The sequence below is a fragment of the Muntiacus reevesi genome, chromosome 2 (assembly GCF_963930625.1).
Source record: "Muntiacus reevesi chromosome 2, mMunRee1.1, whole genome shotgun sequence".
NCBI lineage: Eukaryota > Metazoa > Chordata > Mammalia > Artiodactyla > Cervidae > Muntiacus > Muntiacus reevesi.
Genome location: NC_089250.1, coordinates 174,435,486 through 174,456,550, shown reverse-complemented (window position 1 = coordinate 174,456,550; position 21,065 = coordinate 174,435,486). Strand labels below are relative to the sequence as shown.

Genomic DNA, 21,065 nt, shown 5'->3' with positions numbered 1-21,065 from the left:
CCTCCTCCCAGAGCCCCCAAGGGTGGTGGGGTCCTGGCGGTGGGGCGCTTGGGGAGCCCGTGGGCCAGGCCCCTTCCTGGAGCCCCCAAGGGTGGTGGGGTCCTGGCGGCAGGGGCGCTCGGGGAGCCCGTGGGCCAGGCCCCCTCCTGGAGCCCCCAAGGGTGGTGGGGTCCTGGCGGTGGGGCGCTCGGGGAGCCTGTGGGCCAGGCCTCCCCCGCCCACACCCACGGCTGCTGCCTGCCCTGGTCTCCGGGCCGCCCTGTGGATACTGAGAAGCAGCAGGCCGGGGCGGGGGTCCAGCCTCGCTGAGAAGGCCGTGGGGAGCTGAGCGCACCTGTACCCACACCTGACTCCACGGAAGGGCGCTCAGGGCGCACGCGGGAAGGAGCCGGCTGAGGACACGCGGAGGCCGGGCGTGGACTCGCGCGGAGCGGCTGGCACTGAAGCAGAGTCCCTGGGTTACCAGGTGCCGCCTGGGTCGGCTCAGGCAGGCGTGGGCGAGAGGGCCGCCAGCGGTCAGAAACGCCGATGAGCAGCTCCCCTGCAAGCCTGACTCTCTCCAGAGGCCGAGTGCTGACCTGCCTGGCCCTCCGCGGGTCCGTGGGGGCGCGGAGCGGGCAGCATGTGAGGACGACGGGCACCCCACCCCAGCATGCCCAGGCTGGCCGGGCCCCGGCACCGGTTTTCAGAGGAGCCTGCCTCCTTGCTTTCCCCCACAGCCGGGGCAGACCCCAGCTCTGCCGCCTTCTGTGGGCCCACTCGAGCCCCAGCCAAGACAGCTGCGCGGGCGTCTGCGACAGGGTCTCCCGGTCAGGGCAGTGCGGTCCTGGCGTGCCCCGCCCCCGCCGCCCGGCCCCGCCCCACGCAGCCCGGGCCCGGGGGCGTGGTCACGGCGATGCGGGGGGCGTGCAGCCCGGTCGCGCGGGGGAGGGGCAGACGGCTGGCCCCGAGCGGTACCACGATGTGAAACCAGAAAACTCTTTATTGAAAGGTACAAAAGCGTCACAGCAGAGATGTACAGCAATAAATTAGGTGTGGCCGGCCGGGCGGGCCGCTTCGCACCTCGGGGCCACGACATAGGGTCTCTTCTCAATAATTTATATCATGATAAAAGCAGCACAAAAATAAATACTGAAATGAAACTGCTGGGTGGCCGGAGGTGTGGGAGACGGGTGTGGAGCTGGCGCGCAGGGCCCTGTCGCCCGGGAGCAGGGGGCGGGGCTGTCTTCTTAAATAAAAAAAAAAACCATATATTAAAACTGTGACAATGGAACTCCAACGCTCTGAAAGGAGGAGGGGGCACACGGGTCTCCCAGGCCCGGTCCCAGGCCCCGCGGGACCCCCGGCGGGCGGAGGCCGGAGGGCAGCACTGGGCGGTGGGCAGCCGACTTGAGAGGCCAGGCGTGGGAGGGGGTCTCCCCCCACCTGCACTACCAGGGAGCTCTGCTCTATAGAGATTTACAGTATCAAATAGGAAGAAAAGGTACGAAAATCTGCACGATAAAATGTGTATATAACTTTTTATATATATATACTTTTCTCTCTTTTAAATATCCCCATGGTCCTTATTGATATCCAATGTGGATTACCTACCATGGCTATGGTACGGACAGCTTCTCTACATGCCCGCCTGGCTCTGAAGGGACCCAGACGTCCCCGAGGCCGCGCCTCCCCCCAGACAGGGGGACGCTTTCCGTCTGCAGCCCTTGGGGCCCTCTGCCCTCCCCACACGCCACCTCCTCCTCCCAAGTGGGCTAATGGTGGGAAGCAAGACGAGCCAGAGCTGGAGCTCAGGGCTTCCGGCCTGCGGGGGGCTTGGGACTCACCACCTACCCACCACCCACCTCTCAGCCCGGCCCTTTCCCAAGGAGGGCAGGAAGGGGCGGCCAAGCCTGGCCACGCTCAGGGAAGGGACACTCAGCAAAGGCCACCGGATCATCAGTGACTGTGAGTGCCAAGAAGGAAGAGTGGATGAAGGTTCCAGGCAACGATTAAGCACCAAGGTGGCAGAGTCCCATGTCCTCTGCTGGCCGACCATCCGAGTGCCCCCAGGAGGCAGGTCCTTGCGGCCTCCCCAGCCCAGCGCCCACCCCACCCCCGTCCTCACCTTCCCCCACCATCAACACTCCTCTTCCTCCAACCCACCCTCCTCCCTGCTTTCCATCTCATCCAGCAGGACCTCGGCTACTGCCAACTTCACACCTGCTCCCCACAGAATGTGCTCCCCCCCCCTCTGCCCCCCAGGGCTCCCCTCTCCTGGCCAGGCAGCTGCTGCTCCTCTCTGGGGACCGCCCCTGGGTCACCCGACAGGGAGAGGAAACCCAAAGTTTACACGTGCCCCAGGAACAAGTCGCTCCCGGAGGCCCCCAGAGCGGCTGGCGCCCCGGCAGGATGGCAGGTACACGTGTGCGCATGTTCACACGCACAGGTGTGTGCAGGCTGGCATACCCTGGCACACGTGCTCAGCCCTTCCTCCGCCCACTCAGGGGGTCTGGGCCTCTGGCCAAGGCTGCAGCAGGATCACAGTGTTTGGACCCCGCGGGGGGCGGTTCCTCCCGGCTTGCCCGGGCGCAGTCGGCGTGTTGAAGGGGTGCTGGCCCGTGCGGGGTGTGGACACGCTGCCGCGTGCAGACGAGCAGCTCGAGGGAGGGGTGGAAGACGTCTGGGCCGGGGGTCTCCTGAGAGCCTTCGTCCACACACCCTGCCCCTGCCGGCGCCGGACAGAGAGCCCGGGAGGCGGCCGGAAGCGGGAAACGGCCCGGTGTGGGCGGCGGAGCCCAGGGCAGGCGGGGCGTGCGGTGCGCGTGCGTGTGCGAGTGTGCAGGGCGGGAGGCGCGCAGAACGCCCTCTGTTCCCGCCTGCCGGCCCACAGGAGTCCACAGGGTCCACTCTCCGCGGGACCGCGCCCCTCGGCCGGGCGGGCACTAGGAGGCGGCCGAGAAGGGCACAGAGGCGGAGGCGGCCATCTCGGCGGACTTGACGATGGTGATGACGCTGGTGGTGGCCACCTTGGTGGGCGTGACAGGGCCGCGGGCCACGGTGCGGGCGAAGGTCTGCAGCGCCTCGTACTTGGAGCGCAGGGCGTCCAGCTCGAGCCGCATGCTGCTGTTCTCGCGGGCCAGCTTCTCCACCTCCTGCTGCAGCTCCACGCGCTGGCGCTCCAGCTCCTCCTTCTGCGTCACGCGCTTGATGCGGCAGCTGGCCGCGTACCCGCGGTTCTTGAGAGTGCGGCGCCGCTGCTTCAGGCGCACCACCTCCTCGCGCGTGAGGCCCCGCAGGTGCTGGTTCAGCTCCCGCACCGACATGGACACCAGCTCATCGTCGCTGAGCGCTGCGGCGTTCTCGCCCGCCTCCTTCTTGACCTGCGGGGCCGCGGTGCGGGTTCAGCTCCGGGGGCCAGTACTCGGGCTGTGAGTGGTGCAAGGGGCCGAGCCCCTCTGCCCCCCCAGGCTGCCCCCCCCCCACCGGGCACGGGATGGGCACCATGGCCTCACCGGGCATCAGGCACGTACCGCGCGGGGCGCAGGGCATCCCGAGGGGACCGTTGGCTACAGCCTGCTGTGAGCCGGCTATCTCAACCCTGTGAGGCCCACCCGGCTATGCTGCCCCCTGGGGACCTCCAGTACCTGGTTCAGGCTGCTGGGCTCGTTAGCCCAGCCCTGCCCTGCCGGCCCCTCGGGTCCACGGGGTGTCCCCAAGGCCAGCAGGACCCAGCAGGACCCGGCAGGGGCCTGGAGGTCTGCAGGCCACACACGCACACGCACACGCACACGCACACACACACACACACACACACACACACACACAGAGACACGGAGAACCAACTCCGGCCAGCCCCAGGGGGCTCTGCAAGACCAGAGGCCGCGCTGCCCACATCCAGGTGCTGGGCTGACAAACACATCCCGGCCGGCAGGCACCCACCCCTCTACCCCAATGTCTCCTGAGGCCGCAGCCCTGACTCTTCCCGCTTCCCTCAGGTACTTCCTCCGGCCCACGGCCCCCTCCCCACCTTGCTGACTGGCGCCCTTCCGCACACGCCAGGGTGGTCCTGGGGCAGAGAAGGGGCTGCGCCCACCCTCCCTTACCTTCAACGCCTTGTTCGCTTTGGGATTAGTCGTCATAACCTGGGCACAGTCACCCGGACAGAACCACCTGGAAATGGTAGCTGGAAATCAGAGAGACGAGTGCAGTCAGTTTCTGGCAGGGGCTGGGGGGACAGGTCGCCGTCACAAGTGACCTGAGTGGGGACGGCCCCCTGCAGGGGCACCCGGGAGGCTCTGCTCCCCAGTCCACACCATCTGGTCGCAGCACCCTGAAAGCAGGGGCACCCTGGCGGGTCTGAGCCTCTGCCGAGGGCAGAGGGCATGCCGGGTCACGCCCTCCAGCCCAGCATCCACGCTCGGGGCGGCCTGGACGCACCTCGTCCAGGATCCAGCGGTCACATGGCTGTCGCGCCCACAGGGCCCTGGCCACGAGTGCCAGCACCAAGGGCCCGCACCAGGCAGGAGCCGTGGCTGCTCCCTGCCCTGAGCTGGACGACGGCACCGGGGCAGCGCGCGGGACGCCTCGCCCAGGGCTCCACGTGTGCGGCAGCAGAGTCCCTTCCCGGGAGGCCACACCTCAGCCAAGCAGCGCGCCGGCCCCACGGACGCGCCCGCCCTGGCAGGACCCCGTCACCCTGGGCCCACCTGGCCCCCGACAGGAAGGCCCCCTTTGGGGAACTCCAGCCTTGCTGAGCTCGCCCCCACACCCGGTGGGGGGAGCCCCACCCTCCCCGGAAGACCTACCTCCTCCAAGGGCGCTGCAGTGGTGACATCACCCCCTCCACTGAGGCTGCCCCACAGCCATGACCCGAGGCCCAGAGGGTGGGTGGGGGCTCCCGATGCGGGCCAGCCCGGGACTGGGGGAGCGGGAGCCGCTGCCTCCAGCACCCACCGACCGTCTGGCGGGAGCTGTCCCCGCCGCCCGCCACCCGCCACCAGCCAGCCCCCGCCGCCCGCCCTTCTCATTTTCGCGTCTGCATTGTGTCACACATTCTAATCATTCATGAAAAAGCCAGCCAAAGCATCCCAAGCATGATTCCCCTCTGATAGTTGCCATGGCGACCTTGGGACGTAGCCAGCCCCTGATGGTCGTCATGGAAACGGAGAAGCCCACAGCAACAATGGCTCTGGGCAGGCCGCACTGACAGCACAGGTTGTGGGCAAGCGGGCCCCCCAGGCCTGCAGCCGGGCAAGGCGTGTGGAAGACCCGGCCCCAACTCGCGCACGGGTCTCGGGCTCACAGGCACCCGGAGGGGAACTGAGCAGACAGAGACGCCCGAGGAGCGTCTGGGGCCAGACATGCAGGCTCAGCAGAGGCCCCGTCTCCAGGTGAGGGAGACGCGCTGGGCCGCCTTCCCCTGGAGCCCCGAGACCCTCACAGTGGCACTGCCGGGACCCCCAGGCACCGGCCCCGCCCCTGGCGGCCCGCCCACCCTTCAGCACCAGAGGATCTCAGCACCCCAGCCTGTGCCCCGTCTGCTCTCCCAGCCCTGGGGCAGGCCCTCATGAGCTTGCGCATGTGCCCACGGCGATCCCAGCAGGAGGTGAGAGCTGCAGCCTGACTGCAGCTTGACCCCTGGGTACCCAGGGCGCCCTCTGGGCCACCTTTCCCCGGCTCGGGAGTCAGTCTGGGCCTGGAGAAGCCACTGGGAGGGCCGGGCGGCTGAGAGGCCATGAGAAACTTCTCCGTGCTGAGCGAGGAGGGGCCGCTATCATTCCAGCCCGCTCCCAGCACGCCAGGGCATAGCTGGGCGGTGAGTCACCAGCTGTTTACAGAGCCGGGCTCACATTCCCACAGGCGGAGGCCCCGCCCACCCCCGGTGGGAAAAGGAAGGGCAGGGGGCCTGCGCTGGACCAAGCAGACCCTCAGGGACCTGCCAGCCTGGCTGAGACTCCAGCGCCTTCCCAGGGACGCCTCCCCTGGGGACCTGCCCACTGTGATGTCGCCCGGCAGGGCACCCAGGGCCCAGGACCCCCGTCCACCGGGTCAAGTTCGCTGGGGGAGACCCCAGGCCCCACGTCTGCCCGCGCTGAGGCCACCGGGTCCGCCTGGCCTCCGGGTCCAGGCCCAGGGCAAGGAGCCGTGGCAGAGGCGGGGGAGCACAGCCTGGCTGGGGTTCCCCCAGGGCCTGACCTCAGGGGGCTTTACCCAGTCCGTAGGGCCCCACCCAAACAGACGGAGCCAAGGAGCTGGATCCCAGCCTCTGAGACAAGCTGGGGGTGACAGACCCTCTCCTCTCTGTGGCTCTTGGTTTTCTCTTCTGAAAAATGTGGGGCTCGGAACTAAGGGCCCAGTGCCAAACCTCCTCAGCTGGGCCACTCCGGTGACACCGGGAGACACACCCTGACCCTGGGCGCTCACCCCAGGGTCTGCACCAGGAGCCCCCCCCAGGGGAAAGGGGGGTGAGCCCCAGGCAAGCAGACGCCGGCTGGTCCTGCCCACTGTCACGACCCCCACAGACTCGGGTGCGTCAGCGCCCGGCTCCCACCTGCTGAGGGCCCGGGGGCTCACGGCAAAGTCAGGCTGTGGGTCAGCAGGCCGGGAGCCCTCCCGTGGACTCAGTGTGGGGCCAGCAGCGGCAGGCTACCCGCCTCCCCCAAAACACCCGAAACACCCCCAGACCAACCTGGTGTCACTGCAGGCTTCAGAAATCAACAACCTGCTTTTGGAAAGAGGTTCAGAGAAGGGTTTTGCAGGTGTGAACTAGAGTCTGTAGGACAGGTGACTGGGGAAGAGCCGCCCTGAAAGAGTGTTTGTGACCCCTGCAGCCATGCGGGCCAGCGGAGCTCACAGGCGGGGACCCAGCAGGGGGAGACGGTGGCCAGGGGCAGGCAGGGCGCGCAGGGCCAGCGCTGCTGCGTCGGAGCCTGGACCCTCCACACACCTTCCCGACAGCCTGGCCAGCGGCTCGTCATGGCGGCGTCATCCACGAAGCCAGGCCGGCAGGCTGGGACCCCAGATGGGGCTGCCTCAGCTCTCTCTCCCGCCCCGAGGAGCCGCTGGTCCAGCGCGGACAGCCAGCACCTCTCCCAGGAACACCTCCCAGCTAGCTGTTGGCTAAGACGCTGCTTTTCAACCCAAAGCCAGAAACTCCATTCCGATGTCCAGCTGAACATGAAACAGGGCGTCCCCTGTAGGGAAGAGGCACCCAGCAGCCTAGAGGAGGCAACCCCGCAGACCACACGGTCTGCAGCAAATTCGGGAGCGGCCCCCTCTTCTGGGCCCGTGAGAAACAGGGCGGGGTAGGGTGCCTGGGTCTGACAGCGCAGGATGGCCCTTCCAGGAGGCAGGTGAGCCCGGGCCAGGCTCTCTGCCTGCCCTCCTTCTCACTTTTCCCTCCCGCTGCTGAGATCTGGCTCCTGGGGTGACACACGGCCTGGCCGGCCCCTGTGTGCTCCAGCCCTCCCTGGGCCGGGGCCCAGGGAACCCGCTCTTCATCAGTGTAGCCAGTGGTAAACGGGAGCACGGCCCACCTGGGCAGCCCTGGGCTTAGATTCCCCAGGAGCAAAGGGGGCCTCGAGAGGCTCAGACTCTCATCAGACTGCATGACCAGTCTGCACGCCAAGGTCGTGAGCCCGGGCAGGAGAAGCCGAGTCAATGTTGAGCAGGGCAGGCTCCTGACGCCGGCGCCGCTCAGCCCAAGAGAGGGGGACGGAGCGGACCTTCCACTCCCAGGCCTCGGGGGCATCTGGGGGGAGGGGACAGGTCACCGTCACGGCAGCCGAGAGTGAACCCCAAAGCCTGAACCACCATGCCTGCTGCCTCTGCTCTGGGGACCGGGGCCTCCTCTTGAGAGACCCCTGGTCAACTGCCCCTCGAGCTGGCCCCACGGCAGGTGCCTGTCTCCCAGACAAGCACCCGTCTGCTCATCCGTCCCGGGAAGGAGCCAGCAGAGGCAGGTCCCAGAACCAGGAGGACGCCCACCATCTGTGCCAGCTCCCTGAGATGGGGGTGTGTCCCGCCACGCCCTGCCGGCCACCCTACCGGCCCGGCCCCCACCCAGCCTGCAGGCTGGTGCTGGCTGGCTGCCCTCCAGCAAGACGTGACTGTCTGCCTGGCCTGGAGGACGTCTGGTCACCTTGCCTTTGCAGCCTGAGGAAGCTGTGTCATCCTGGCCACGTCCAGAGGTGACTCAGGCGGCCGCCGGGCTGAGAGCAGGCTGAACGCTGCCCCACCCCCACCATCCAGCTTCAGGCAGGGCCCCTACTCCCCTGGAACCCCCGCCGCAGGGGGTTCTGCTCTCCCCCAGCCCAGCAGGGCCGACCAGGGCTCCGACCAGCCCCACCTCTCTGTCCAGCCAGGAATACGATCGCCGTGGAGCACCCCAGCCTGCACGGTCCTAGAGATGTCCCCTCTTGCACCGCGCTCCTCCTGGGTTTCCAGCTTGGGTGGCGGCCCCAGCCTCCCCTCCCCTCTGCGCCCACCTGCTGGCTTGGCCCCCATACGCTGTGATGCTGCAGCCCTTCAGCCCCGCCTGGGCACGGGCCCCCGAGTCTCATCTGGATTCCCATCCCAGTGCCTCAAACGCAGCCCCCACAAGCAGGCGGGGGAGTCCCTTCTGAAGCCGCCACTCCCAGGGCCACCTGGTGCCATGCCAGGCCTCCTCCACAAGCTTCCTGAAGCCCCCGCCCATCTGTGCCGGGGACCCTCCCGCTCCGAGCGCCTGCCCCTCTGCCGTTGCCCCCTTCCTTCCCTCGCTTCACGTGCAGGAGGTGGGCGCCCCCCTCCTGAACACGCAGCCAGGGCAGTGCCCGGATGGCTGGCAGGGGCACCCTCACCTCCCCGCTCCCCACGACTCCTGGCAAGTGGAAGGTCTGCTGCATGAGCAGCAGGTGCCAGCACCTGCGTGAGGGAGGGGGCTGGGGCAGCTTCCACCCCGTCTCCTCTCTGCCCCTCTGCCCAGGGAACCCAGGTGGGCAGTGAGGAAAGGCAGGCAGTGCGAGTGGGGCTGTTTTCTCAGCGAGAACCTGTAGACTGTTCTGTAGACTAAGACCCAGCAGGTTCATCTCTACCTGCTCTAAAATCCTACAATTGTGAGATGACACTCTCAATTTCCTGAAACTGTAAGAAAGAGGAAACATGACGAGTCTGTGACTTATAAAAAGCAAAAGTAAATACCGGAGCAATGCATCTTCCATCAGCCGAGAACAGGGAGGTGGGGAGCAGGGTGGAGAGTGAGTCACTGTTTACTGCCCCGAGGAGCAGCCACGCAGAGGACTGTCCCCACTGGCCGGGGCTCCATTTCCCGTGCAGGTTGGACCTGCTGCCCAGAAAGTCCATCCAGAAACCTTTAGACTCAGGAACAGCCAGGACACAGGCAGGAATCCGAGGTTGCCTGAGACTGTAAACAACTCTCCAGCTACGGCAGAGCCTGAGGGTGAAAGCACGCACCGCAGTAGACAAAGAATGGTCCGGAAAACGACCTCACTTGGCGGCAGCCTCAGCCCTCAGCCACAGGGCTAGAGAAAGGGCTGGAACGCAGCAAGCCCCAGAGCCGACTTCCCCAGTAGCCGCGATTCAACTCCCATTTTTAGCAACTACCTTGAAAGTGAGCGATGCTGAACTTGGAAGCTGTCCCTTAAAGGCCAGCCCTGCTCAAGCACGAGACGCAAACGTGCTCGGACGAGAAGCCTTGCTTGTGGTTCTGAATTAATAAATGTTTTATTCTGGAATACCGAGAGGTCCAGCTTAAAGTTGTAAGAGCAGACACCCTCTACCGAGCTCAAACATTCCTACTGGACCCAGGGAGGGAAGTTCTCAGATAGGAGGCAACCATCCACAATGCAACAAGTTGCAGGTGTGCCCCTACCCACCTGCACAGCCCACCTTCAGTGTTCCAGGCCCTCCCACCTGCTTAAAGGAATGCTTTTTAAAAAAGGGTCACCCCCCCCCCCAACCCCCAGCCAGCAGAGACATCAGGCTTGCGGACTGGGCTTCAGAGATGGCAGCCAAGGCATTCGGCAACACTTCATTAAGACTCCTGTGTAGCAACCCCTGTGCTGGCAAAACCTGGCCGATGCCAACAGAGGGGCGAGGGGAGGGCAATGGGCAGCCAGGCCACACTGCCCGGAAGCCACCGATCTGTCACCTGGGACCTCCAGAGAACAGACACCTGGCAACGGGGGGCTGAGTGGCAGCCAACTCTGAATGAACTGTCAGGGGGAGGATCTCACTTCTCTAGGCTACCCTACCGTGGGGAAGGTAAACAAGAGCGTAATCATTAACACAAGAAGGAAAGCAGGGGACTTCCAGCAACGCGGCCTCCGGCTGCTCCCGGAATGTAAGCAGAAGGGGCGAGCGCCGCTTGGGTGAGGGCTCCGGGACACGTGGCGAGCGAGGACACTGCTTCGGGGGGCAGGGGACGGGCGGGGGTGGGGGGTGCGGGGGCAGGGCGGAGCGACCGTGCTTTCCCAACACAGACCCGAGGCCAGGTGGCGGGGCAGGTGTGTGGAACCGCGCAGTGTCCGGAACTCAACAGAAGTAGCGAATGGCCTCTGTTTCCAGTTAGAAGAGGCGGAGACCCCCACTCACCGAGGATAAAGATGAGACGCGAGCCACGGGCTTCGGGAAGTGACGCGCTCGTCGCCCCCCTCCCCACCCCAAGTTCCCATGCCGAGGCCTCCCTCGGTGAACCCCGGCAGATCGGCTGCTCGGACAGGGACCCGGTCAGCGAGGCCCCTGCTCCTCGCCCTGCGCACGTCCGGCGCGGCGGGGACCCGGGTGCGCGCGGGCAGCGCAGGCCGGGCCTGAGCGCCGCCGGGGCGGGACCGCGCCGCCGAGCTGGGTAGCGCCCAGGTGCGCGAGGCCCGGGTCGCCCGGGTCGCCATGCGCTCCCCGGCACGTGGCCCCCGCTGCGCCCCCGCTTCCCCCAAGCGCATCTCCGGAGACCCGGAGGGCAGAACAGGTGGGGCGGGCCGGGCAGGGGTGCCAGGCCCACCGGAAAGCCGCGCTGCCCACCCGTCCCTCCCCGCGCCTGCCTGGCACCCGCCGCCCCCGGTGCGAGCCGGGGCTCAGGGATGGGGGCGCGCCCCCGAGGAAGGGCCCCCCTCCCGCACGGCGCGCTCGGGGCAGGACACCCGACCGCAGGTGCGCCGGCCAGGCCAGGGTCCCGAGGTCCGACACCAGCAGCCGCGGGTCCGAGGCGGCAGAAGACTCGGCGGCGGGGGCCCCCCGGGCGGCCCCTCGGCCCCCCGCCCGGCCCCCCCTCACCTGGCGTCGCGCGGGGGGCGCGGGCGCGCGGCGGCTCCTCGCGGGCACGCGCTCTCCTCGCGCTCAGTCTCCCGCTTCCCGTCGGCCGCCGCCTCCGCCGAGCGCTCGGGCTCCGACCTCGCGGAGAACAACAAGTCCCCCCCGCCGCCCGCCGCCAGCCCGCCCGCCCGGCTCCCCAGCATCTGACACCGCTTCCGGGATCGGCGTCGGGGCGCGTCACGCCGCCCCGCCCACCGCGCGCCGCCCCGCCCACCCGCCGCGCGCGCCAGCGCCCCGCCCACTCGAGGCACCACCCACCGCGCGCCGACGCCCCGCCCAGGCCCCGCCCACCTGCGGCTCAGTCCCCGAGCCCACCTGCGCTGAGCGGACCGGCCGTACCTGAGACCGCAGGTGCAGCGCGCGCCGCGCGGTGGCGGCAGCAGTCCCCAGACGTCGAGAGCCGGGAGCACCCCGAGTCTCCCTGTCGCTTGCCCGCTGGCAGCTCGGCGGGAGGGCAAACTCCTGTCTGCAATCCACATCCATATTCTCCAGTTGGCCTCCCAAACCTAAACGCCCCCACCTCCCAGACCCGCTCGTCCCTGAGATTCACCAGGGCCCTCAGAGACCCCGATCTCCCCAGGGTTAGCTGCAGCAGAAACCCCTGTTGGGGAGCCCCTGTTGGGGACAGTCTGGTGGTTTTGTCAAGAGAGGAGGTGGGCTGGGGACACAGCAACCTCCCTGTCTTGGTGGGGCGGCTGGCCCCACCAATGAGGAAAGAGCCCTGACATGATAGACACCCCTGTCTTTTGATTTCCCGGTTTGACCAAGATAGGGTAGAGAGAGCAAGATAAAATGGGGTTAAATGGTCTCAACCCAGAGCCTCAGGGTTAAGGGGCTCCAAGACCCCTGGCCTGGAAACAGTGCCCACCCAAGGCCCGGCTGATGGTTGCTGTGGGGAGGCAGACCCCGAAAAGGCAGAATAGAATGCGGCCCGGCCTCAGGCCAGGGCCAGGCCGGGAGAGGAGAGCCCCCTCCTGCTGCACGGAAGCTGGGGAGCTGACCCGTGTGGTCACACGCCCCGACCCACTCCCCCCTCCCCACCACTTGGATGGGAGGCTGGATCCCTGGACGGTTTCTGGATCCTTCTCGGAAATAATGAGCTACGTCCATGAGGCCGCATTTCTGAGTTCTGAGAGAGCAGGGAAAGTCGCTCAGGCCAGTGTGGGGGCGGGGGGCCTAAACCATCTTGGGCCTTTCAGAGTGTATCCCGGCAACAAGCGGGAGAACGTGCCAGGGGGTTTTCGGGCCCCCCTGTCTGCAGCCCCCAGACAGGTGGGCTTCCTTCTGAGCGACCTGGCCCCGGGGGGCCACCTGGCGCGCTGCACTTCGCAGCAGTAACAGCTGCCAACAAACACAGCCGCGTTCGCCCCTCCAGGATGTTTTCAGAGCTGGAATTTGAAAGGTGTTTCCCCTTCTCCCAGCCCACGCCCTCCGTCCTCAGATTGTGGCTCTCTCAGCAGGACTCCACGGTGAGAGGTTAGGGTGATGGACTCTGTCCTCAGTGTCCTCGTTTCCCTCCTGGCCTGCAGACTCTTCGTATTAACGTGGTCACCAAGGGCACTGTCTAAATGGTCTCGGGGCCACGGCCGCCGGGCGCAGAGAAGCAGCAGCAGGTGGATGTGGGAGCCGGAGGACACAGCTGAGCCAGGACTGATCACGTGGGTTCACTTCTGGGTCTCAGCTTCCCCAGCTGGAAAATGGGCTTGATAAACGAACTTTACAAAACAGAAACTGGCTCACAGACTTAGAGCAGGAGCTTATGGTTACCAGGGTGGGGGCGGGGGAAGTGTAAGGGGACAGAGATACCGGGAGTTTAGTATTGACATGTACACACTACTGTAGTTAAAACAGATAACCAGCAAGGACCTGTATCACAAGCTCCCTGTATAGCACAGGGAACTCTGCTCAGTATTCTCTAATAACCTCAATGGAAAAAGAATTTGATAAAGAACAGATGCATATACATGTATAACTGAATCATGTTGCTATATACCTGAAACTAACACAACAATGTTAATCGATTCTCCAACATAGAGTATATTTTTTATTTTTTTAAATTTTTTAAAATAAGTTTTTAAAATAAAAAATAAGATGGGCTTGATAAAATCAAATTAAGATGGGCTTTTCACTTTTAATTAATTAATTAATTTGACTGCAGTGGGTCTTAGTTGCGGCATGTGGGATCCAGTTCCCAGACCAGGCTTCGAACCTGCACTGGGAGCCCCCCGCAGTGGGAACACAGCGTCTTAACCACGGGACCATCAGGCAAGTCCCAAGACGGGCTTTTTAAATAAGGGATGTTGAGACAACATGATAACCATTCAGGATAAGATAAAGTTGGGCCCATGGTTCACCTACAGGGTACGGCAGTATTATGCATCTCAAAGGGATCAAGTAATTATTAATAATATTTTAAAAGAAACCATGAAATGATGAGAAGGTTCTGGAAATGGATGGCAGTGGTTGCCCAGCAATGTGAATGTGCTTGATGCCCCGGAGCTGAAACACCAAAAAAGGTTAAAATGGGGAATTACACTTTACTTTTATGTCACCACAACAAAAAAATAAGCTTAAGAGAACATTCACATATTGAAGAATACATGAGTGACTTCCTTTAAAACTTCACAGTGGGAAAGTGTTTCTTCTAATTATGATGAAAAATCAAAACTCATAAAAATGACTTAATAACTTCCCTGGTGGTACAGTGGCTGAGAGTCCGCCTGCCAATGCAGGGGACGTGGGTTCAGTCCCTGGTCCAGGAAGATCCCACATGCTGTGGAGCAACAAAAGCCCATGCGTCACAGCTACCGAAGCCCGCGTGCCCTAGAGCCCGCGCCCTGCAACAGAAGGCACCTCAATGAGAAGCCTGCGAACACCAACGAAGACTCCACTCACCACAACTAGAGAAAACCCAGGGGAGCAACAGAGCAATAAAAAATCTAAAAAGTGATTTCAGGCAAAAATCACCATAAGCAAAGTTACCACGCAAACAATAGACTAGGACTGACCCCGTACACTAAGGACTTCTAGAAATGTAAAAGACAAATGAAAGGAGCAAAGGATAGGAAGAGATCAGTCACAGAAAAGGACATCAACATGACAGATGCAGCAAAGGCGTCCATGGCAGAGAAAACGCACGTTACCTCGGCATCGCGACACCACGGCTCATCTGCCAGGGTCCGAAAGCCAGAGCGCTTCCTCGGATGGGAAGGCTGGGGGGACGAGCCCTGGGGCACACTGCTGGGGGCGTGCGGGGGGGCGGTATCTGACAGCTTCTTGCATACTTACCTTGGACCTTACTTGACCTCAGACCTAGTCACTCACTTCTGGAAATCTCTGCCACATGTGCACCTGGTCACATGTGAAGTTGGGAGTGTACGAGCTCCCCGTTGTGGCAGTACCTGTAATAAGGGAAGATGGGAAACCACATTGTCATTATCAAAGGACCAGCTGAATAAACCGTGGAACGCCTGCATGAGGGAGCACTACGCGGCCATGCAAAAAGAACGCAAGAGGTCCCATGCATTGATGTCAAAGACTTCAGGGTCTGTTATACACGGAATATCACGGTGCAGAACTAGGGAATGATGTGCGACCTTTAGTGTAAGGAAGAGAAGAACATAAAAATGTATACAGTCGGCGCTCTGTGTCTTCGGGTTCCATATCCTCAGATGCAACCAGTCTCAGATTGAAAATATTCAGGGGTAAAACTTCTCAAAAGCTCCAGAAAGCAAAAACTCGAGGCTGCAATGCACTGGCAGCTATTTACATAGCAATTATATCACATTAAGTGTCACAGGTAATCTAGAGATGATTGACAGCATATGTGTGTAGGTTTCAGGCAAATACTGTGCGATTTAAAAAAAAAAATTGGGGGGTCATGCCTCACGGCATATGGGATCTTAGTTCCCTGACCAGGGACCGAACCTCTGGCCCCCTGAATTAGAAGGGCAGAGTCTTAACCACTGGACCACCAGGAAAGTCCCCTATGCTATGTTACGGAAGGGACTTGAGCATCCTCAGAGCTTGGCATCCCTGGAGGACCTATGGCTGTATTCATGTCTACCTGCAGAAGGCAGGCTGGGGGTAAAACGGAAACCCAGGGCGAAGGTTGCCTGTGGCTGGCGGGGCCGACGCCGCGGGGACAGAAACAAGATGCTGTGTCAGCCTCTTTATGTCAGTTCCACTGCCAGACCATGTAACATATTAGCTATTCAAGGCTATAAAATCAAATTAAAAATGAAATAAAGTGGAGGGAACTAGGCTGACCTCACAGGACTGTCGTGAGAGTACAGTTTCTAAACGGCTGCGGAGACCTTTGCACAGCTCCGGGTCCTGGTTGGCCTTGACAAATAGCCCTTTTATGACGGCTTTATGGGGAAGGCAGAGCTGGTTACTAGATAAACGGCTCCTCTTTGCCCTGGGAAGAGGCTTGTGACAGTCAAGGCCCCTGCCTGCGGAGGCAGAGCTGCCCATTGCCCAGCTGGGTAGAGCTGGTCCCCAGGGAGGAGTCTGGGCTCCCGCTCCCTGTCCAGGGTCCACCCAGCTCCTCCCTCCTCCCAGACAGCTAGAGGCCGTGGGCAGACTCAGGTGATCCTGGCCAAGGTCCAGGGAAAGAGAGGAACACTGAGGCCCGGAGATCAGTGACTCTGTCTGCAGTGGAGGGGACGAGGGGCCGCTTCAGCCCGGGAGGCTCCCAGCAGTTACGACCCCTCGGCATCCCCAGTTACCCTTTCACCCTCAGGATCCCGAGCCCCTGAGAGGTGGAGGGCTGGAGCCTTGGGGGGCCGGCATGCATGGACTCCTCCTGCACGCCCACCCGGCCCCAGACAGGCCAGCAGGGCTCTGGAGGAACCAAGGGCTGGCGCTGGCACTCAGGCCTGCGAGGGGCCGCCCTCGTTGGGGGATGTGTGCACCTGCTCCGGGCCCCGGGCCCGGTCCCTCCCTCGGGGAAGCTTCCGGGGCCAAGGCCCCTTCTGGGAGGGCAGAGCTGCCCTGCTCCCCGCAGCCTGGGCCCCGCCAGGAGGCAGGGGCTGGAGGGGCGGCTGGGAGCCTCTGCCTGCTGGTTCCCACCTGGCTTCTGGGGCGAAGGAGGTGGTGGCCTGGCAGGGACAGGGGCCCGTCTGGAACCCTCTGTGTCCCAGCAGTCTCCTCCCGCTCCAGCTTCGGGGAAGGGGCCCCTCGAATCTCCACCCTGGGAGGGGGGCAAGGGGCTGCAGAGGGAGGAAGCGGCGTCAGGCTTCCAAGGGCGCTGCGCTGAGTGTGGTCTTCTCTGCGTCCATTTGAGCAGAGCTGCCTGAGGATCACACGGGGGAGCTCTCTGTGAAAGGAAAAGACCTCAGTTATCGTGGCCCCAGGTTCACATATTCCTGAGAAATAAAGCTGGTCTCCAGTCACACTTGACAACAATTCTATCAAGATTCCTAAAGAAGGTACTTCCCTCCCTCCTGCAACCTCCCTGCCCACCGCCTCTCCTGTGTTTACCCGGGGCCCTGGGCCTTGGAACGGGCTCCTGGAGTTGTGGGGGGTCCTCGCGGGAACTGAGATTTAGAAGTTGGGCGGCAGCTGGGCGCTCTGCAAAGCCCCTCCTCCCAGGTGAGGGTCCTGCAGCCGCCCCACCCGGCATTTCCAGCCCAGCCGCGGCGGTCGGCCAGGAGGGGCACGCTGGCTGCCCCCGTGGTCTGCAGCCCTGCCCCGCACTGGTACCCACGGGCTACCCAGGTGGGCCCCCTTTCCCAGGCGGGGCACCTGAGATGCAGGCGATGGCAAGCTCGCCCGCTCGTGGCCACCAGCGTCTTGCTGAAGATGCTTACTCCCTTGTCTCCGGGCCTGGGGCCCAAACCCTGCGGGTTATAAAGGAAGAGGGCCCGCGGTGACCAAGGCTCTGAGAGCCGGTTCTCACGGGTGCCTGTGGGGCAGGGAGACCACTCGCCACGTCCCCTCGGTCACCACAGGAGACATGCCTTTGATTCTGCAAAGAAACGCACCTTTCCTGCCCGTGGGACTTGGAGATGCTGGAGGGCGGGGATCTCAGCCAGGATGATTCGGGCCTGGGGACACATGGTCAAGACCGGACACAGTTTTGTACTTTGGGTTGTCACAGCTTGAAGAAGCGACAAAGGCTGTGGTCAGACTTTTCTCTCTCAGTGACTGCACTTGACTCTAGGATCCAAAACGAAAAATTCTTTTGCCAAGTCATGCCTTTCCGCCTGGAGTCGTAAGTGACCGCGATAACGGTCCCTGTTCACACAGCCACGTGGCCTTTGCTACAGACAGCACAACAGAGGCTCCCCCACCAGTGAAGCCAGTGATGCTCTGTGTGTGAGACCTACACAGAAACCCAGCAGCTTTCCCGGCTGATGCTGTGGGTCTGCTCAAGAGGACATTCTGAGCGGTTCTCCCCTGCCCTACTGAGAAAAAGAATTGCTACTGGCATCTAGCATGTGGAATGCTAGGCGGCCAGGAATGCTGCTAAACACCCCACAATGCACAGGCTGGCCCAGAAAGCAAAGAAGACTGCAGGGCGGAATGAGAAGGAAGTGGCGACCCACTCCAGTGCTCTTGCCTGGGGAAGCCCATGGACGGAGGAACCTGGGGAGCTACCGCGCACTGGGTGGCAAAGAGCAGGACTCCGCTTAGCAGCTGAACAACCGCAAATACACACCAGTGAAGCAGCTCAGTCATCTGGCTTCGTGCGATCCCATGGACGGGAGCCGACCAGGCTCCTCCATCCACGGGGTTTTCCAGGCAAGAGTACTGGAGTGGGCTGCCATTTCCTTCTCCAATATATACACACACCCCCTATCAATAAGCAGTATATCGGTTTTTTTTAAAAGGATAGTGAGAAACTGCTCTGCGGAAACGCGAGTCTCGTGTCCCCCACGTGCCACAGCAACAGCGACAGAAACGGCTGCGTTTTGTGTTCTTTTCGGCCCCAGACGCAGGGTGAGGCCACCAGACGCCTTCACTGGACGCCCCCGCCAAGGACCCGGAGACACAGCTCTGTCACCTCCCAGTAACAGAGGACAGAAAACCACGTCTGGGTGACTGTGTGCAGGTGAAGTCAATCCAAGTAACAGACCTGTGCACGGGAGTTTATTTTGGCCTGATTCGTAATCTCCCCAAACTGGAACACCCGCTGCGTCTTCTGAGCAGCAGGCATCGCTGTTACCACGTGCTGTGGTCAGTGGCAGCCGGGCCCTGAGTCCCATTTTCAAGACCAAAGCGCGCCAGGGCCCCAGAGGATGGTGGGGGGCGTCCACGCCAGGTCATGAAAGGGGCTGTTCGGTTTTTCCGAATACCAACCAACTCTGTCACTCTCCAACGTCAGCGGGGTGTCCTACAACTCAATTCGACTCGAGCACTCACTACCCGGGTCAGTGCAGACCCAGCGGGTGAGGGCTCGGTCCCATGAGGCCCCCACGATTTCAGGAGCCCATTCCAAGCCCCAGGTCCCCAGGCTCCCCACACATCTACCTGACAGCAGATTTGGGGGTTTCCATGACCCCAACCTCGGGTTCAATGATTCACTCAAAGAGAACAATGCACAGGACGCAGGAACGACTTATACTCAGGGCAGGGTGTCACTGAGGGTGCAACCCGGGAACCGCCGGGGCGCGCTCACCGGAAGGCGCGGGGAGGCCCGGGGCCTGGTCACAGGCCGTGGGTGGGGCGGGCCGGGCGCAGAGCTCCATGCGCGCCCCGCGCAGACATCCTCCCCGCACAGCTGTGCCTGCAGCGGCCCGGAGGCTCCTAGGAGCGCTCCTTGCAGAGTTTCTATCAAGGTTTCATTATGTACACAGGATCGATCCAGCCCCTGGCCATTGGCCATTGACGTCACTGGACCTTCTCCGGGCCCCCCCCACCCCCCCTCTCCTCCGGGTTGGGGGTGGGGTGCAGCTGTAAGCTCCGCCCCCTCCCACGAGGGCTGTTCCACCCGCAGGCGCGCGAGGCCCCGCCCAGAGCTCCTCCTTAGCATGAACTCTGGTGGGGTCCACGGGGGCTGGTTAGGACCAAGCGCAGGCCACCCTGTCCTTCAGGAAGCGTCAAGGCTCCAGGATCTCCCTGCCGGGAGGTCTGCACAAAGACCAAACACACCCTTCATTTTTTTTTAAAAAAAGGTAATTTGGCCCTGGTGGGTCTTAGTTGTAGTGCAAGGGATCTAGTTCCCTGACCAGGGATCAAGCTCCGGTGCAGGGATCTCAGCCGCCGGAGCACCGGGAAGGGCACACCCTTCTTGCTACACAGCGTCTCTCTGCCTCCTGACCTGGAAACCCGGCGTCCTGCAGTGAGCAGGCTCGAGCTGCGGGCAGCCGCCCCTAAGGAGGTCCCAGCCCCTGACCAGACTGCCTGCCGGTGCTCCCGCGCGGCCCTCTGTCCCTGCCTCCCCCGCCCCACACGTGTGCGTGCATACACACGCGCGCACACGCACACACACACACACACACACACACAGACCAGAGTGACCGCAGATGGCTGCAGCCCGTCCATCTGTGCCTGCCTCTGTCTCCCTCACTGCATGCATGCCCGTGGGGACACACACACACACACAGATACACACACAGACTTACACACACACACGCACACACAGACGCATGCACACACACGCACACACAGACGCACACACAGATACACACAGACACACACAGATACACACACAAACGCACACACACAGACCAGAGTGACCGCAGATGGCTGCAGCCTGTCCATCTGTGCCTGCCTCTGTCTCCCTCACTGCATGCATGCCCGTGGGGACACAGACACACACACAGACACACACAGATACACACACAGATACATATGCACACAGACGCACGCACACACAGATACACACACAGACTTACGCACACACACGCACACACAGACGCAAGCACACACACACAGACGCATGCACAGATACACACACAGATGCATGCACACACATGCATACACAGACACACATGCACACAGATACATACACAGACGCACACACACAGACTTACGCACACACGCACACACAGACGCACATGCACACAGATACATACACAGATGCACACACACAGAGACACACACACACAGACACACACACACACAGACCAGAGTGACCGCAGATGGCTGCAGCCCGTCCACCTGTGCCTGCCTCTGTCTCCCTCACTGCATGCATGCCCGTGGGGACACAGACACACACACAGACACACACACAGGCACACACAGATACACACACAGATGCACGCACACACACGCACACACAGACACACACACACACATACACGCACAGACACATGCACACACAGACACACATGCACACAGATACATACACAGATGCACACACACACAGACACAGGCACACACACGTGCACACACACACACACACACACACACAGATCAGAGTGACCGCAGATGGCTGCAGCCCGTCCATCTGTGCCTGCCTCTGTCTCCCTCACTGCATGCATGCCCGTGGGGACACAGACACACACACAGACACACACAGATACACACACAGATACATATGCACACAGACGCACGCACACACAGACACACACACAGACTTACGCACACACACGCACACACAGATGCAAGCACACAGACGCACGCACAGATACACAGATGCACGCACACACATGCATACACAGACACACACGCACACAGATACATACACAGACGCACACACACAGACTTACGCACACACACGCACACACACAGACGCACACACACACACGCACACACACACAGATACACACACAGACGCATGCACACACATACACACACAGACACACACGCACACAGATACACAC

At 62.5% G+C, this 21,065-nt stretch overlaps 1 protein-coding gene across 4 annotated transcripts; it reads right to left on the bottom strand.

Annotated features, from left to right (window-relative positions):
• Nucleotides 1-964: 964 nt before the first annotated feature.
• MAFK (MAF bZIP transcription factor K) lies at nucleotides 965-11,432 on the bottom strand. Of its 4 annotated transcripts, none has more exons than XM_065923673.1 (3): nucleotides 11,254-11,432; nucleotides 4,086-4,165; nucleotides 965-3,362 (listed from the first exon to the last, which is right to left on the bottom strand). In XM_065923673.1, exons 2-3 carry the CDS (start codon nucleotides 4,119-4,121, stop codon nucleotides 2,925-2,927), a joined length of 474 nt encoding a protein of 157 aa, XP_065779745.1. In that variant the 5' UTR covers nucleotides 4,122-4,165; nucleotides 11,254-11,432; the 3' UTR covers nucleotides 965-2,924. The 4 variants fall into 4 exon arrangements, with proteins under 4 accessions (XP_065779745.1, XP_065779744.1, XP_065779747.1 ...); XM_065923672.1 differs by lacking the exon at nucleotides 11,254-11,432 and adding an exon at nucleotides 9,163-9,318; XM_065923675.1 differs by lacking the exon at nucleotides 11,254-11,432 and adding an exon at nucleotides 6,671-9,106.
• Nucleotides 11,433-21,065: the final 9,633 nt, after the last annotated feature.

Bases quoted from the DNA above. Each gene is read 5' to 3' on its own strand.
- MAFK (XM_065923672.1), bottom strand. The intron at 3,363-4,085 runs GTAAGGGAGGGT...GCGGCCCCGCAG, and splicing joins AAGCGAACAAGGCGTTGAAG to GTCAAGAAGGAGGCGGGCGA.